At 42.1% G+C, this 15,315-nt stretch overlaps 1 protein-coding gene across 4 annotated transcripts in view; it reads right to left on the reverse strand.

Annotated features, from left to right (window-relative positions):
• The window catches only part of nf1a (neurofibromin 1a), a 105,026-nt gene that overhangs the window by 13,721 nt on the left and 75,990 nt on the right, over window positions 1-15,315 (reverse strand). For all 4 annotated transcript variants that reach the window (XM_080429005.1, XM_080429003.1, XM_080429004.1 and 1 more), the window contains 14 exons: window positions 13,501-13,933; window positions 12,776-13,116; window positions 12,167-12,369; window positions 10,981-11,174; window positions 10,465-10,605; window positions 7,325-7,604; window positions 6,432-6,646; window positions 5,730-5,791; window positions 5,486-5,627; window positions 4,866-4,967; window positions 4,259-4,399; window positions 2,668-2,794; window positions 1,379-1,510; window positions 475-610 (listed from right to left, as the gene is read on the reverse strand). In XM_080429005.1, coding sequence (XP_080285131.1) covers window positions 475-610; window positions 1,379-1,510; window positions 2,668-2,794; window positions 4,259-4,399; window positions 4,866-4,967; window positions 5,486-5,627; window positions 5,730-5,791; window positions 6,432-6,646; window positions 7,325-7,604; window positions 10,465-10,605; window positions 10,981-11,174; window positions 12,167-12,369; window positions 12,776-13,116; window positions 13,501-13,933 — 2,649 coding nt within the window. The remainder of the gene's footprint in view (window positions 1-474; window positions 611-1,378; window positions 1,511-2,667; window positions 2,795-4,258; window positions 4,400-4,865; window positions 4,968-5,485; window positions 5,628-5,729; window positions 5,792-6,431; window positions 6,647-7,324; window positions 7,605-10,464; window positions 10,606-10,980; window positions 11,175-12,166; window positions 12,370-12,775; window positions 13,117-13,500; window positions 13,934-15,315) is intronic.

Here is a 15,315-nt window from a genome sequence, read left to right on the forward strand (position 1 = left end):
ACCAAGAACATTTGAGCCCAGCGGACCTGCCGTTGCTGCCGTGCCGTGGGACTCGAGCGCTGCAGTTCTGGGATCAAGACGCCGGTCGGGACTTGTGATCCGCGGGGTTACAAAGGACAATGGGATTTGTTTGGGCTGGGAGGGCTGTGTAAAGTGAAATTGTTTGTTTTTGATTTATTTGTTTGTTTGCTTGTTTATTACTTTTATTAGGGAAAGAGATACAGGGACAGAAACCTAGTATAAACCCGAGGTGTATTATTTGAGTTGTACCATTTGAGTTGTCAATTATTTATTTTGTGGATTAATATATAAAGTATTTTAAGGCGGTGTGGGCTTACAAAAACAGCCGTCAAAAGACGTCATTGGCAGGGAGTTAAGTACAGTACTTGAGTACTTTACACCACTGGTCACAGGATAGACCTGAAATCAGCTCTGAACGGGAATAATAAAACATCGGGTTTGTGAGCTTGTTACCTGCAGCTGGGGTCAGTGAAGTGGGCGGAGTAGGTGTCCATAGGAACCGTCTCCATTGCGAGGTCAGAGAGCAGCAGCGACTTCCTGTGCTTGAGGCTGCAGCGGCTCCTCACCTCCTCAGACACAGTGAGCAGAGCTGCACAGATGAAACCAGAACCACACACCCCCCACACTGATCAGACAGATCCAACCCAGACTAAACTAACTCATCGCTCTTATAAACACATTTGCTTACTTTATTGTTTTTTATTATTTCTGTATTTAATCCTTAACTCATTCAGTGCCAAACTTATTTCTAGCTTTATCACCCCTGTGCCAAGGCCAAAAATACATTGTAAAAAAAAAAGAGTGCTTAGGAGCCGAGATACAGCCTTTTTCAGTAAGAAGTTAAACAAGAAGTGAATGGAGCAGCAAATCTTCAAATCATGATATCTTGGGTTCTGAACATTTTTTTTCAAAAAAATAAATAAAATAAAAATGTTTTTTATGACGTCAGCGACGTCATTGCCACTCTGGGCTTATGAAAAATGTGACGTCAATGGCACTGAATGAGTTAATATTTGTATACATTCATCAAGCATTTTTCTTCATTTCGTCTTGTGTAGTACATTTTTAACAATGTTTAAGTGCGATATAACAATATTTAAGTTAAACACTTGGGCCTTATATCAATAGGTGAACATTCTGCGAAAACAGGCAAACATTTGGCGGAAATAGCAGATCAGCTATTTTCTGCCAAATTATTTGGTCTGGAGAGAAAAAAGGAGGGGACCAAGAATAGACCTCTGTGGGACACCGATCAACAAAGTATATATAGGATTGAAGTGGTTATCCGTCAACCGAAAATAGAAACGCCATGATCTGAGATAGCCGGGTGGCGGCGAGTAGCTTGTGGGGGACTTACCAGCCAGGTAGGCCACACTTTCAGTGTTGACTTCAAACTTGTCACATTTCAGATGCTTGCCGATGAGAGCCAGCAGCGTGTGGAGAATACGAACAGTTCTCGCTACGGTGTTGGGGGACGGGTGACGGTAACCTAGATACATACACGCAAACAAACACACATTATGCAAACACGTACAATCAGTGTTAATTTCGTCGACTAAAACTATGAGGAAAAATGTTCACCAACTATCTTTTTTCACTGACGAAAACCAAATAAAAACGAGAAAAAAAATAAAAAGAAGAAAAAAAAAACTACCGGTAAGTCATTTTATATTTGGTTGCACTCAGGTGTTGCGCTCTGTAGCTGTAGCTCTGAGCTTGTAGATCGGCTATTTTCAGCATGCAACCAAGTGTAAAATCAGCCATTGCGACACCATCAAGGCCTGCCAAAATACAAGTCGACAAACAGTACATTTAGTCGACTAAAATCTTATGATATTTAGTCATCTAAAACTAGAGTAAAGCTAAAACTTTTCAGATGACTAAAATATGTCTAAAGCTAAATAAAAATGTATTCAAAAGACTATGACTAAACTAAATCACAAAATTTGCTGTCAAAATTAACACTGCGTACAATTTCTTAAAGAATTGAGTCGGCCGCATCATGCAGTACACAATAGCATGGGCTATTTCTCTCATATACACCTCTGCATAAAGTCTCAAGACAATCATTAGCTTCAGTTGTTGGTACACAGTTTAGCTGGACAAATGTAAACAGAGGTGAGACAACAATAAACACAGACAGAACCATACAACAACAAGACCTAGTGCTGCTGCCAATCTCTGCATAACCAGCCCACAAGGACACATTGTCAATAAGCCTTGTTTGACTCGTTGAAGTATTTACACTCTTGAAGAAAATGCCATTTCTTCACAGAGTGGCGTCGAAACTTCACTGACAGGTGTGTCGTCTTTACTTTGATTTAGCGTCAGACAATTTAACCACAAAGAGAGATGGTACAATAACAGCTTCATTAAACCCCAAACCCACAACAAACGTGAAGTCATAAACATTTGGGACAACAGCAATGCATCAGGACCAGTTTATAATCTGCAGTTTCCAATACACAAGGGTGTCACCCTTGCATAGAATACAAGTAATTGTAATTCACTGTAGTCCTATGGATCATAACACAATCATTAACACACACACACACACACACACACACACACAGGCACTAAAGAGCACTGTGTATTCCAGTGTTTGAGTGGAGGTCTATGAATGCTGGCAGCAGTATGGGTCTTTACCTTTAAGCAGGTGTCCCACGAGGGCAAAGTTGAAGTTGGAGCTGAAGTTGAGTCCTACAAAGTGATCCATCTGCTTACAGTGCCACTCTAAAGGATTTCTGATCTCCATGAACACCTCCTCTGGACTCTGCAGGATCATGCCAAGATTACACAAGATGGAGAGGGAGAAGGAGATTTAGGAAGTTATGGTTGGTAACGGAAAGACTTCTCCTTTCACAGTGGTGCAGTGATGGAAGAAGTACTCACAATCTTTACTTGGGTAAAAGCATCAATACCACAATGTAGAAATACTCTGTTAAAAGTAAAAGTCCCGTATTCAAAATTCACTCGAGTAAAAGTACCAAAGTATTGGCATCAAAATGTACTTAAAGTACCAAAAGTAAAAGCACTCAATATGCAAAATTCACAACGCGTCGCAAGCTTGTAGATCGGCTATTTTCAAATAGCTAAAGTATACATAGGGCTGAACTGGTTAATGTGTGTTTCGTAATAATAATCAAAATCTACAAAGTAACTAAAGTTTTCAAATAATTGTATTGGAGTGAAAAGTACAATATTTGCCTCTGAGATGTAGTGGATTTGGAAATACTCCAGTTAAGTAAAAAATACCTAAAAACTGTACTTAAGTACAGTACTTGAGTAAATGTACTTTACACCACTGCAGTGGTGCCATCCTTGAGCATCCATCAAAGGTCATGTTTTATATTTGCCGCCCCTGTCAGGTGGTGCCTTATAGCAGTATATGTCCGTTCGTGACTGACATGCACGACAATCAATCAGTAATGCAGTGTGCAGACAGCCAGCGATGTGCCGCTATTTAATTTCCTCATTCTGGTTCAGCTTTCCAGACAAAGGACACAGAACCATATGCATCGCCATCATCCAACAGCCAACCGTATGCAGGCATTTCATATTTTACTGAGTGAGTCCTTCAATCCAAATCAAGTAACAGTGACAGTAAAATGTTTCATTAGTTCAATTTTCCTATGCTGTTGCCTCCATAAATCTATATAGTTTAACTAGTGTTAGAGCTTGATTCACAATCTCTCGCTCGAAGTGTAAATTAAGCTGTTTATAACTACTGCACCGGCAGAGAAGTCAAGTTGAAAAGGAAAGGCCTTCATTAGTTCTTAGTTGGAAAGATAAACGCATTCAAATTGAAACATTATATTTTATAAATTTTCGAAACCATGACTCAGCTTCCACTTTACCACTCCCAGTCCTTTTATCATATTACTCACTCAAAGCGAATATCTCGCTCGTAATATTCAAAGAACAGAAAGGTATTTCTGATCTTGTTCAAGTCCCCTGTAAGCTGTATCCAGGGTCCAACTGAGACTTTCCTAGTCTTGTCTAAAATATATATATATTTTTAAATTTAGACTGGAGAGTAGAGAGACAAGAACCTAAGGGCAGACAGGGATAGAAGCCTGTAACACAGGTACTCTAGGCCCCAATACAGGTTAGCCGACCTCCTCAAAGACATGGAGGTGAATGAGAACATTAAGACATGTGGAGAGAAAGTGATGAGGTTTAAACACAACCCAAAATGTATACACATGTATATCTGCATTTGCTAGTGTGTGTTAACCTTGTCATTGAAGACCCGATGTGTGTCCAAGGTGTGGAGGTTCTGCTCCATCAAGGCTGTTCCAGCAGAGTACAGGTTGATCTCATCCAGCTGAAGAACAGCCACAGCCACCCAGAACAAGGCCTTGTGCATGGGAGACTCCTGCAATCACACACACAGGATGTACGATGTAATTATCGATGAATCAAACAGAATTCTAGCAATCTAATAATATTTATAGTTTTCTGTGCTGTTTACAACTCCTTGCTTCTATAAGCCACTTTGACAGATCGCCATTATTTTTCTAGCACTGTGGCTCACTGATCTTTTCCTAAACAGACTATGATTTAAAAAAATGGGATCGGGACTCGAACCTGCGACGCGCTGTCAGGCTACATCGAGCCTAGGTCCTCTTTTTGTTCCCCCAAGAGGAGGAGGAACCAAATATTTTTCTTATGTTAGGGTTCACTCATTAAATACAATTTTACAATTTACAGCATGACGCAGCTAGCCAACATTGGCCTGTTATCTTTACTCTCAGTGAGTTGTTGATGAAGTTCTGAAGATAGAAGCGGGATAAACAATAATTATGCATACATTCATTCATGTAACAGCTGCAGTACCGTACCTTGATGAGGAGAGGCTGCAGCTTGGTCAGAGCAATGACAGTAGCCTCTATTAACACCTGGCTGTTGTAATTATCTGGTCCCTTCAGACAGCTCTCCAAGCCCTGAGTAAGAGAGAGGGAGGGAGGGAGAGAAACGGAGAGTGAGAGAGGGAGGGAGAGAGAGAGAAGGAGGGAGAGAGAGACGGACATATTCATGGTGTGTAGATAAAGAAAGGGGGAGAAGGAGTCAAAAGGGATTGGAAAGAAGGAGAAAGCAAGAAAGGAAATGAGCGGGACAGAGAAATAGAGATGGAGAGAATGGGAGACAGATAAACCCATGCATTCATTAGACTGATGAATTGGAAGCCAGGGGGTTTATGGTGTTTGCATTGAACAAACCTATTGACATCCAGCATGACAATGAATAGAACATTATCAGCTCTCTGTGAAAGCTATCAAACAACGACACATGTCCAATTATAGTGTGTGAGAGAGAGAGAGAGAGTCCAAGGGAAAGACAAGAAATGCTGTGTGTGTGTGTGTGTGTGTGTGTGTGTGTGTGTGTGTGTGTGTGTGTGTGTGTGTGTGTGTGTGTGTGTGTGTGTGTGTGTGTGTGTGTGTGTGTGTGTGTGTACACTAACCCGGTCTATGCTGAGCAGAGGGCTGGCCTTGCTTAGAATGCGGATGATCTGTTTGATCTGTCCGTGAGACACTCGTTTACTGATACAGCCAAACACAACCAACGCCCTGGGCTGAAGAGAGGGGTTGTACTGGAACGCAAACCTGGACACCGCAAACCACACACACAGAAAAAGATAAGGGATTCACACTCATTGTTTATGTCCTAGGATGTCTCTGTATTAAACATAGGATAGAGGTCCATACTTTTGTGCGAGTTCTGTCCACTGGTCCAACCACTTGCATGCTGGTATGTCTCTCATACACGCCTAGTAGAGAAACAATCAGTACATGTTTGACAAAAAAAACAGGTATGGCTTTAAAAATAAAATGGTCAAGGCTGGTACACACAGCGCGTTCATGTGTAACATGTCTACATTGGTGTGTGTGTGTGTGTGTGTGTGTGTGTGTGTGTGTGTGTGTGTGTGTGTGTGTGTGTGTGCGCGCGTCATGTCCACACAGGTCTAGCAGTGATTTAGTCATTTGCTTTAATTAGTTGAAAGAGTCGAGTCATTATAACCTCATCCTATGGACTGAACTGAAAAAGGGGTGCAACAGTTAAACTCGATTTTAATAACATATTCGATTTTGGGGGGAAACTTTTAATCATTTTTTCAGACGTTTTAAAAGAAATTCAAAAATACAGAAAATCTACAGCACATCTACAACCTCACAACGTGTCACAATGTGACTTTTGTGAGCTTGTAGATCTGCTATTGCCTGTATTTTTGTGCAACACTGTTGTAAGTATTAAATAGGGTTTAAGTGGTTAATCAGACTTAATCAGTTGATTGATTCAATTGATAAATTTTTTTTTAAGCACACTTCTTGACAAGGCTCAATTAATCTAAAAATTAATCAATAGAATAATCGCTAAGAAAATAAATCGATAGTTGCAGCCCTCCTCACCTCCATGATCTCCAGCAGGGCCTCTGTGACGGTCTCCAGGGAGGAGAGGGCAAAGGTCTCCCTCTCGTACGAGCCTGGCGAGAACGAGCGGTCTCTGTAGCTGGAGCGGAAGGCGATGACAGCGGCTGACTTCACCTTACTGATCCCAAACAACAGGTAGAACTTAGGCAGCGAGAACTCCGTCAGGCTCAGACGCAACACCTGTTTAGTCTCCTCTGCAATAAGGGATGAAACAAATAACACCATTACTGCCAGAAGGAGAAAAATGACAAGTGCCATGGATGAGTAATGTACAAGCATTGTTTTTGGCTCATGTTACATCTATGGGTGCTACTAGTGACTATTTTCATAATCAATTAACCTGGTTAATATTTGATTAATCCATGCAATTAATTTACTCCACGCAGTAAAATAACCCTAACAAGTCATGGTTGATTATCAAATATTTCTTAAAATATTTCACCTTTAAACCCAACACAGCACAATTAAACCATAATATGAAGCACAATAGACACAGAGGTGTCAGACTGCAGCACATGCTATACATTCATACAATTTACTCAACTAGACAGAGCACATTATGAGAAGTGAAACATACTCCATACTTGACTACACAAAATAAACTGACAAATTGCCTCTGTGCCAATTTCTGGGTTCACAGCACAGACCTGTTGTATTAACAAGCATTTTTGAAGCACTAGAAATCAAACGTTTTAGGTTCAATGTTTTGTTAAAGGAGAGTAGGCTGTCCCCTCCATTTTGTGGTTAGTCTTTATTGAGTCGGACAGCAGGAAGACAGTCCAGGAGACAGGCACAGGAGAACATTTTCTGTTGAGACTAGCAAGGACATTACCTATCATGAAAATCACGTAGTACAGGAGTAGAGGACTCACCGCTGAAGTTGAGCTGGGAGCAGGTGCATAGGGAGTGGATGATGTTGATGACCAGGCCATGGGTGGATGCTCGCAGGGAAAGTGGCCCGGTGGCCACCAGCAGGGTCACCACGTGAAACAGGTAGGGCAGGTGGGCCGCCACATCCAAAGAGTTGTTGAACGACAGCATGAGCATGTACCGGGCCAAGATGGCGATGTCGTCCCACATCAGGTGCTGCTCCAGCGTGGGCGTGGGGGACAGACAGGTCTTGTCGATTATCTTACACATCCGACCGATGACCTGGGATGAGAGAGATGGGGTGGGTCAGTAGATGGTTAATGATGCTTTGTTTGAATTCAATTTGAAACTGATGAGGGACGGATGGTGAAGCGTTCATAGTAGTATGATGGTGAGAGTTCCATAGTTCCATAGGGCCCTCTGATATCTGACTGAAACATTACTAGAAGCTGAAGAGCATGAGAGTCACGATTATTATTATTATTATTATTAACACAGTGTGAAAAGCAGTTATTTTAGGTTGTCGGCACCACTGATGAAGGCCTGAGTAGCCGAAACGCGTCCATTTGCCATGACTGATGCTGCGGTAATTAAAAGAATTAAAAGAAAATTCACCTTATGAGTGCGGATTGTTTCTATAGACTGGCACCATCATACTACGAGTATAAATTAGGCATATATCAGACGCCTGAACCAACAGACAAACCTGTTCTACTTTCCTTTCTCCAATTCAAGGGCACTGCACTGTGGTCACTGGTGACCAGCAGCACTGTTTGTACAACTCTAAGCCTAAATCAGACAAACTGTGTTGGAGCTTAGCCAGTGTATTTAAAAGCCTGAGATTAATTTGAACTCAACAGGGTCCCCAATATCTCTAAGCACCATCACTAAACCAACAGACAAATTGAGTTGGAGCTCAGCCAGCGAATTTAAAAGTCTGTGATTCATTTGAACTCAACAGGGTCCCCAATATCTATACTGTATAAGCACATGAAATACATGTGAACAGATATGGAGAATTAAGGTGACTATGATCAAGCAGTAAACTACCAACGAACAGATTTCTCTATCAATCAGCTTGTCATTTTGGAAATGCGCATGTTGTAGGGAGGGGCATTTGAGCATTTTTTTGTAAATGTGTACACTTGGGAGTATTTGCAGGTATCCATGGTTACCTGTAGCGCAACGTCATATTTACACAAATTAACATAGCAGTTCTCATCACAAGCCTTGGTCACGGCAAATGCGTCGTTACGTTGTATGTTGCACAGTACTTGACTAAAGCGAAACAAAGCATACAGGTCTACCAGGTGAACAGCATCCAAATAAAGTTACACTGTCATATGTCTGTATTTCCCACAATGTGGTTTCCTAGTTGTCTCTTTATCAGCTACGGTTTCAGAGCAATGTCTTATGTTTAGCGAGACACTATTCGGAGAACTGCAGACACAGTCACTCTGAAAAACACATTTAGCAAGCACTGCTAGAGCAGGACAGTAGAGTATGGGTTACAAATTACAATGATGTAATATTTTTTATAAATTACATTATTCAGCTATTTTGAATTTCCAGTTAATCAGTCCTGAATGGATAGTGATGTATTTTCATGTACACAGTTGTACCACCATGTACCCGCCGCCCCATCCCTAATAATTGAATGCTGGTTTTAATATCTATGACAAGATAAACATGGTTGTTATCCGTCAAGAAAATGTAATTGGTTAAAGTCTGGGGTGACAGAGGCTGACCGGAACAGACAAGGGTCCATTGTGTTCAACAAGACTGGCCTGTCATGACATCAGTTGCGGCTGGCCATGCCATCCACATAGAGCCCGCCATGTGGATAATATGAATATAAACACTTAAAAACTGTCATAATCAACTCGATATCCTATAATACTTTCCAAAATACCCTTGATAAAATATCCCATATCATTTAGGGGAGGGGGCCCTGTATTTCACCACCAATAGAGAGTCTGTTCATTTCTTCTTAGGCAAAACATCTCTTCACAATGGCTACCATTCACTGCCATTCCTTACAGTGTGCACCATAATAGGAGCCGGGGCCTGGCTTTGCTATTGTGCTATCTGGGCTGTGTGTGTTGTGTTTGTTTATCTCAGTACGAGGGTGAATTGGGATACAGAGCACACAGATAGATGATGGACATTGAGTGGATGACTTTGTCACTTTGGATACTGTAACAACAGGAAAGGATTCACTGGTAAAGGGATATATCCTCAAGTGGTAAGCGTCCTTTAATTTAATTTGGCAATAATTATTATTCAAGATCAATATTTGTTACTTCTCATATACTGGTACACAAGAGTAAAAGTAATTGGTTCCAGGCAACTCCTCGACACTGTACTGAGTGCTATTTTCACTATAGTACACTTTTAATGTATTTAGTTTATTTTAAGTGTACAGCTATAATAAAATCTGTATTATTATGTTTTAAATCCAAACTATTTGCCATTTGTCACAAATCTATGAATGTTCACACAATGCTACATTCCAATAATATTCATTGATATGAAAATAAATTGTGATTAGATTGAAATGTAATAGAGTTTAAAAGACAGTTTTATATGGTCAAGAGAAAAGTGAGTTCACTGATGTCTGTCTGGGACACAGAGAGAGATCCCACATCTTTAATAAATGGGTATATTTTAACATTCTAGCAGTTTGTTCCTCTCTGATTGGCAGGATTTCTTAAAAGTGTGTATTTGTGTATTAGAACTCACTTTCTGTGAGTGGCTGATACAGTGCTTGTTTGTTAGAATGATCCAACCAATCACAGTCGACATACAGTATCTCTTCTGTAATCAAAGGGAAACACTAATCTAATGTATACTCCGTCGTACGATGGTGTCATCATGGCGCCAAAAAAAAAAGCCAATCTACTACTACAAGCTCACATCTCGTCTCGATGGGACACATTATGAGCTTGTAGATCGGCTAATTTTGACACAGGACGCCGTTAATATATAAATCAGGGTTTAAGCCTAATTCGGTGGCTAGCTTCAGACAGTTCTATAAAAAACTCACATGCACAAAGTCTACCTCCTGTGAAAAAATAAGAACCGGGAGCCACTGGTGCTATACACCTGATGTGGTGTATGAGTTCAGAGTGGACAGTCTCACCTTGCTGGAAACCAGTTTGACATTCCCTGAAGCCAGAGCCACTGCCGTATCAGCCATGACCTCAGCCTTAATGGAGCCCAGACCCCCTGTGGCACTGGTCTTTATAAAACTGTCCAGAACCACGTCCAACAGGTCCGTTATCTGAGGGTAAAGTGGAGACGATAAGAAAGGTAAAGGGAAATGACAGAAATACACAGGGTAAAAGCCTCCCATCTTGATTGTATTTTTTGCAATCGTATATTTCATAAGCTTTACAGAGTTATTGGACTTGGGGGCATTTTGAATTAAGTACATTAATGCTGTTTTACAGTGTTCCACTGAGGGGATGCAATTATGACAGAAAGTCAGTTCAGTTGCCATCTAGCTTCTCTGATAATCAATACATTGATCGCTCAACAGATACTATATATGTTTGAGATTATCCCTTCATTAAAAGAATGCAAGGAGTTTAGCTTCTTTAATATCTATGCAGAGGTTGTTGTCAGATTGAGAGAACGTCTAGGTATGAAGGCTCACCTGTCCCAGGCTGCCCCAGATCTTGGCCTGGATGGAGGGGTACATCTGCTTCTCATTGATCGTCATGGTGATGAGCTTGTCCAGGATGGCGGTGACTCGCTGGCGTTTGGCGTCATCGTTATGCTTACAGAAGCGTACCAAGTTGAGGAGCCAGGGGGTCATGTACTCCAGACACAAGTGTTTCAGCTCAATACCTGACAAGATGCACACACTCATTACTCTAGAGTCAGACAGACATAAGATACAACAGAAAATGGCCCTTAACACAATTTGCTAAATCACAGATTTCTCAGGCTTCAGTATGGAGAAGCAGGATTCTTTAAATTTGGGAGATGGGGACGACAATGGCACAGGACATGAGCCGAATTCAAACCCATCTTTCTTGACCTTGTGGTTAGGCCTGTCCCTATGTGGTACACTCTTTATTTATGATTGTGACAAACGACACAAGACACATGAAGTCCTGTATGTCAATACTCTGCGTGTAGTCCTGCATTAAGGGTTAATTGCCTTAAAACATCTCATGCCAAGGAAAAACCCGAAATGTGTTGAAAAAAAGGCCTGTCATTTTGCGAACAATATTCAAGTATGCATTTGTCATTTTCTTATGCCTCATTTAAGTGTCACACAAGAAAAATTATGACCACATTGTGTGCAGATATGCCAGTGTGTGCCTGTAAGCAGAGTCACACATACATGACCGTTCCACACACATTATGCACATCAAGGACAGACTGGGAGATACCATCAGCTCCACTGCCCTTGGTGCATTGATGGAGCACCTCCTGAATATAGATGGATGCTGCAGCAGAGAGCATGAGGGTGTGGACATGAACCAATGACAGGAAAGAGGCAGACCTCAGACCCTACGTTCCTCAGCTCAAGATGGATATGGCAATAAAATAAAAAAGTAATGGCTCATACATCATCAGCTCATGACATGCCGTTGTGGCTCGTACTGCATGAGTCTGTCTCAGTAGGTGTGTGGTTGTTTATTGAGCGAATGCATGGCCTGTAATAGAAAGAGTGGGCGAGCGAGTAGATGGCCTGCAACCCAGTGAGAACGAAGTGAGTGATATGTGACAGAAGGAGTGGACAGCTAGTGTGTGTATTTGTGTACGTGCATCGTGTGTTACTGCCAGAATGCACATTTGGCAAGACATGCTGAGTCACACCATTGACTTACTGGATTTGCTGAAGCCCGAGATGCACTCTTCCAGGAACTCCAGCGTCAGGTGGGGCTCGTTGGCGGCCAAGGTCTTGCTGATGGACACTATGAACAGGGTGTTGTTAGCTGGGATGCACAGACCCGATGTCTCCAGGAGCTGACCCTCTATCTTCAGGTTGAAGGTGCAAGTTAAAGCACACAAGAGGTTGTAGGCTGCAGACCTGTAATACAGTAGGGACAGAGACTACTTTAGGGTTCCTGAGACCTTATGAGAAGGAGACCCAAGTTATGATGTGGTTTGATTAGGGACACACAGTGACTTTTTTTTTACCAAAGCAAGCGTGAAATTACGTTTGATAAAGTATTGATCTAAATGGCAACTCTGCAGAAATATTGCTAATTGTTAGTGGGGTCAAAACTTTGAACTAACAAGGAGTTCTATGAGGCACAGAGGGAGTAGTAATAATAAATAACTGATGCCAAAACTTGAACATCACCGACAACACAAACCGTGGTCAAACTGATACGTAATCCACAGATTACAGATCTAACTATGGGCATAAATGGCCTCTTACAGTGAACACTTGTATCCCAACACACACACAGTTAGGTCCCTTCAAGGCTAACCTGAGACTGGGGTCGGAGCTGCCCAGGTTTAGCAGAGCAATGTTCAGCAGGGTCCCGGGGACGTCTTTGGGTCTGATCTTCGTGTGCTGTGGGATGGAGTCAGGCTGCGATAGTTCCCAGCGTGTACGGATGTGGATGATGGACTGGACGATGGCATCGCACTCCTGGTGCATGAAGGTGAGCGGGGTGCCCTGATTGGCCATGGTCAGGGTGAACTGGCTCTCGTCCACCAGGCAGATCTCCTCGATCTCCGAGGCGTAGTAGACGTCGTTGAGGAAGACGGGCTGACCGAGGACACGGGTCCGCTCCGCAGACGTCACCTGTACCGCTGAGGAGCCCACCTGATGTGTTACAGAGATAGTTATTGTGCTGGCACCCAGGGCTAACTAGAGTCACACATACTTTCACAATTTAATCAAATCACCTTATAATCTTGTGCTAAACCAACTTACCTTCTCTAAACCAATCCTGACATCCAACAGTGAAAAGCAGGGTACAGACTACAGAGTGACATCACCCGGCACCAATACCAGCCAACAGAAGAAGGCCTGTTCAGTATTCTGCTTTTCACCCTTTTAATAAGTTTGTGGTTTGGCTACTCTAACAATTCTGCCCGAACTAATTTAGAACCAGATCTTAAAAAATAAGAGTAAAAAAAAGAAAAAAGAAAAAAAGAATCTAATGCACCAGTGGTCCATTCAAATACCTCTACTGCTCAGGCTTACCTTAATGGAGACCTTGGTGTCTTTGTGGGCCAGCTTGAGGGCATTGTGGAACACCTTGAGGTCTTCCTCCAGGGCCAGCGTGGCCGCAGGCAGCTTCTGCTGGTCGGGTTCAATGTGCTCAGCCAACTTGCCCGGGGAGTCGATGAACTGGAGCCGCTTGCTGCCCTTCAGGCCTGTCAGGAGCCTCTCATGGTACTTGGTGTACTCTCTCACCCAGGTGTTGCAGTTGTACACATAGACGGCTGCCACGTTTTCATAGGCAAAACCCGGGAAGACCACAAACCACTTGGATAGGAAATCGGTCTTGAACCGATTGCTGGGCCCCACGTGTGTCAGATCCACCACGATCTCATAGGGCTTGGCGTAGTAGGGTTTGAGGGTGAGGAGGACATGATAGATGAGCAGGTCACCGTTGATCTGACCCGTTTTGAACCTGAAGACAGGACAAAACAAAGGTCAGTCAAATCATCGAGCATCAAGCCTGTTACAGCAGTGAGGAAATGTTCTCGTTTCAACATGAGTACTTAAAGCCTGTTCAAAACACAATTTATTCATCTTTTTTATTTGAATGCCTGATTTGGAAGAGGCACTGAAATCTCATGGCCTGCTTGTAGTAAATACACACACTTCAATTGTAGACATCGAAATGTAACAATGTACATGCTTCCTTCTTTATCTTGTTTCTCTTACAGAATGCAATTAACCTCGGTGGTACCAAGATAGAGGCCCAAAATAACTTGGCTGAATAAAGCTCCAAAGAAGGGACAGGAAGTGTGTGTTCATAGTCTCTCAAGAGTGACTCCGGTTTCAGCAGGTGTCTCCTCTCTCTGATATTCACACCACATCTTTCACTCCGCTACAGACCAAGAAATTACGGTAAGTGTTACACATGCTCATCTGCATTTCTAATAAATAATCTATCTTTTTCTGAACTGGCCGAGATATGAATTCAAAAATTCTAAATGGAGCAAAATTTGCAATGGATAGTAGAAAATCTGTGACAATCCATCTCTCCACTCTTGAGTGGAAAATCAACTTATAAAAAACTATCTGTCAGTAGTACTTGACCTTCCCTTTTGAAGTACTGCAGCTCCAAAAACGTTATGAAAGAACTTTAAGAAGGCAGGCATGTATAATTCCTCAGGAAATTGGGGCATAATGTGTGGAGAAAAAGAAGATCCTGGTAACAGCAGTACATTAAAATTCATGTTGAGTAACACTTTAACCACTTAAACCCCATTTGGGTAACCGGAGTCCCTCAGGGCTCAATAATAGTGTCTTTTCTGTTTTCTGTTATTGTGGGGAAAGCTTTCGCTGAAAATAGCCGATCGACAAGCTCACAATGCAACGCGTTGCGTCGCATTGTGAGCTGTAATGGTGTTTAAGGGGTTAATAGCAAGTCCGGTTGTAAAGTGCGACAGTGAGAATAAGACTTATCTAGGCTAATTAACTTGGAAATTAGGGAAGCACAAAGTTTCGATTAAAACTCCCCCCTGAGTTGGAGTGAGATTAACAGATCCCAACTTTCCCTGCAGTAGTCAGAGAGAAGATCGATTATACCATAAAAACATCATAGCCGTTTGACGATATTTCATCATCAGACTAATAAACTCTTCAATTTCACCAGTTTGAACAGAAGTTTTAATGATTGTAGTTGTTTTTTTGGTTCTTTTTTTCCCTCCCATTACAGAGCACAATGGAAAACCCTGCAATCTCTGTGTGCCTGTTCCTCCTGCTCAGACTGGCAACATCTCCTGTCACAGCGAACCAAACCGATGTAACAACACACCCAACAGGAGCTCATGAGGTAAAATC

The sequence above is a fragment of the Gymnoscopelus braueri genome (assembly GCF_963280865.1).
Source record: "Gymnoscopelus braueri genome assembly, chromosome: 5".
Classification (NCBI taxonomy): domain Eukaryota; kingdom Metazoa; phylum Chordata; class Actinopteri; order Myctophiformes; family Myctophidae; genus Gymnoscopelus; species Gymnoscopelus braueri.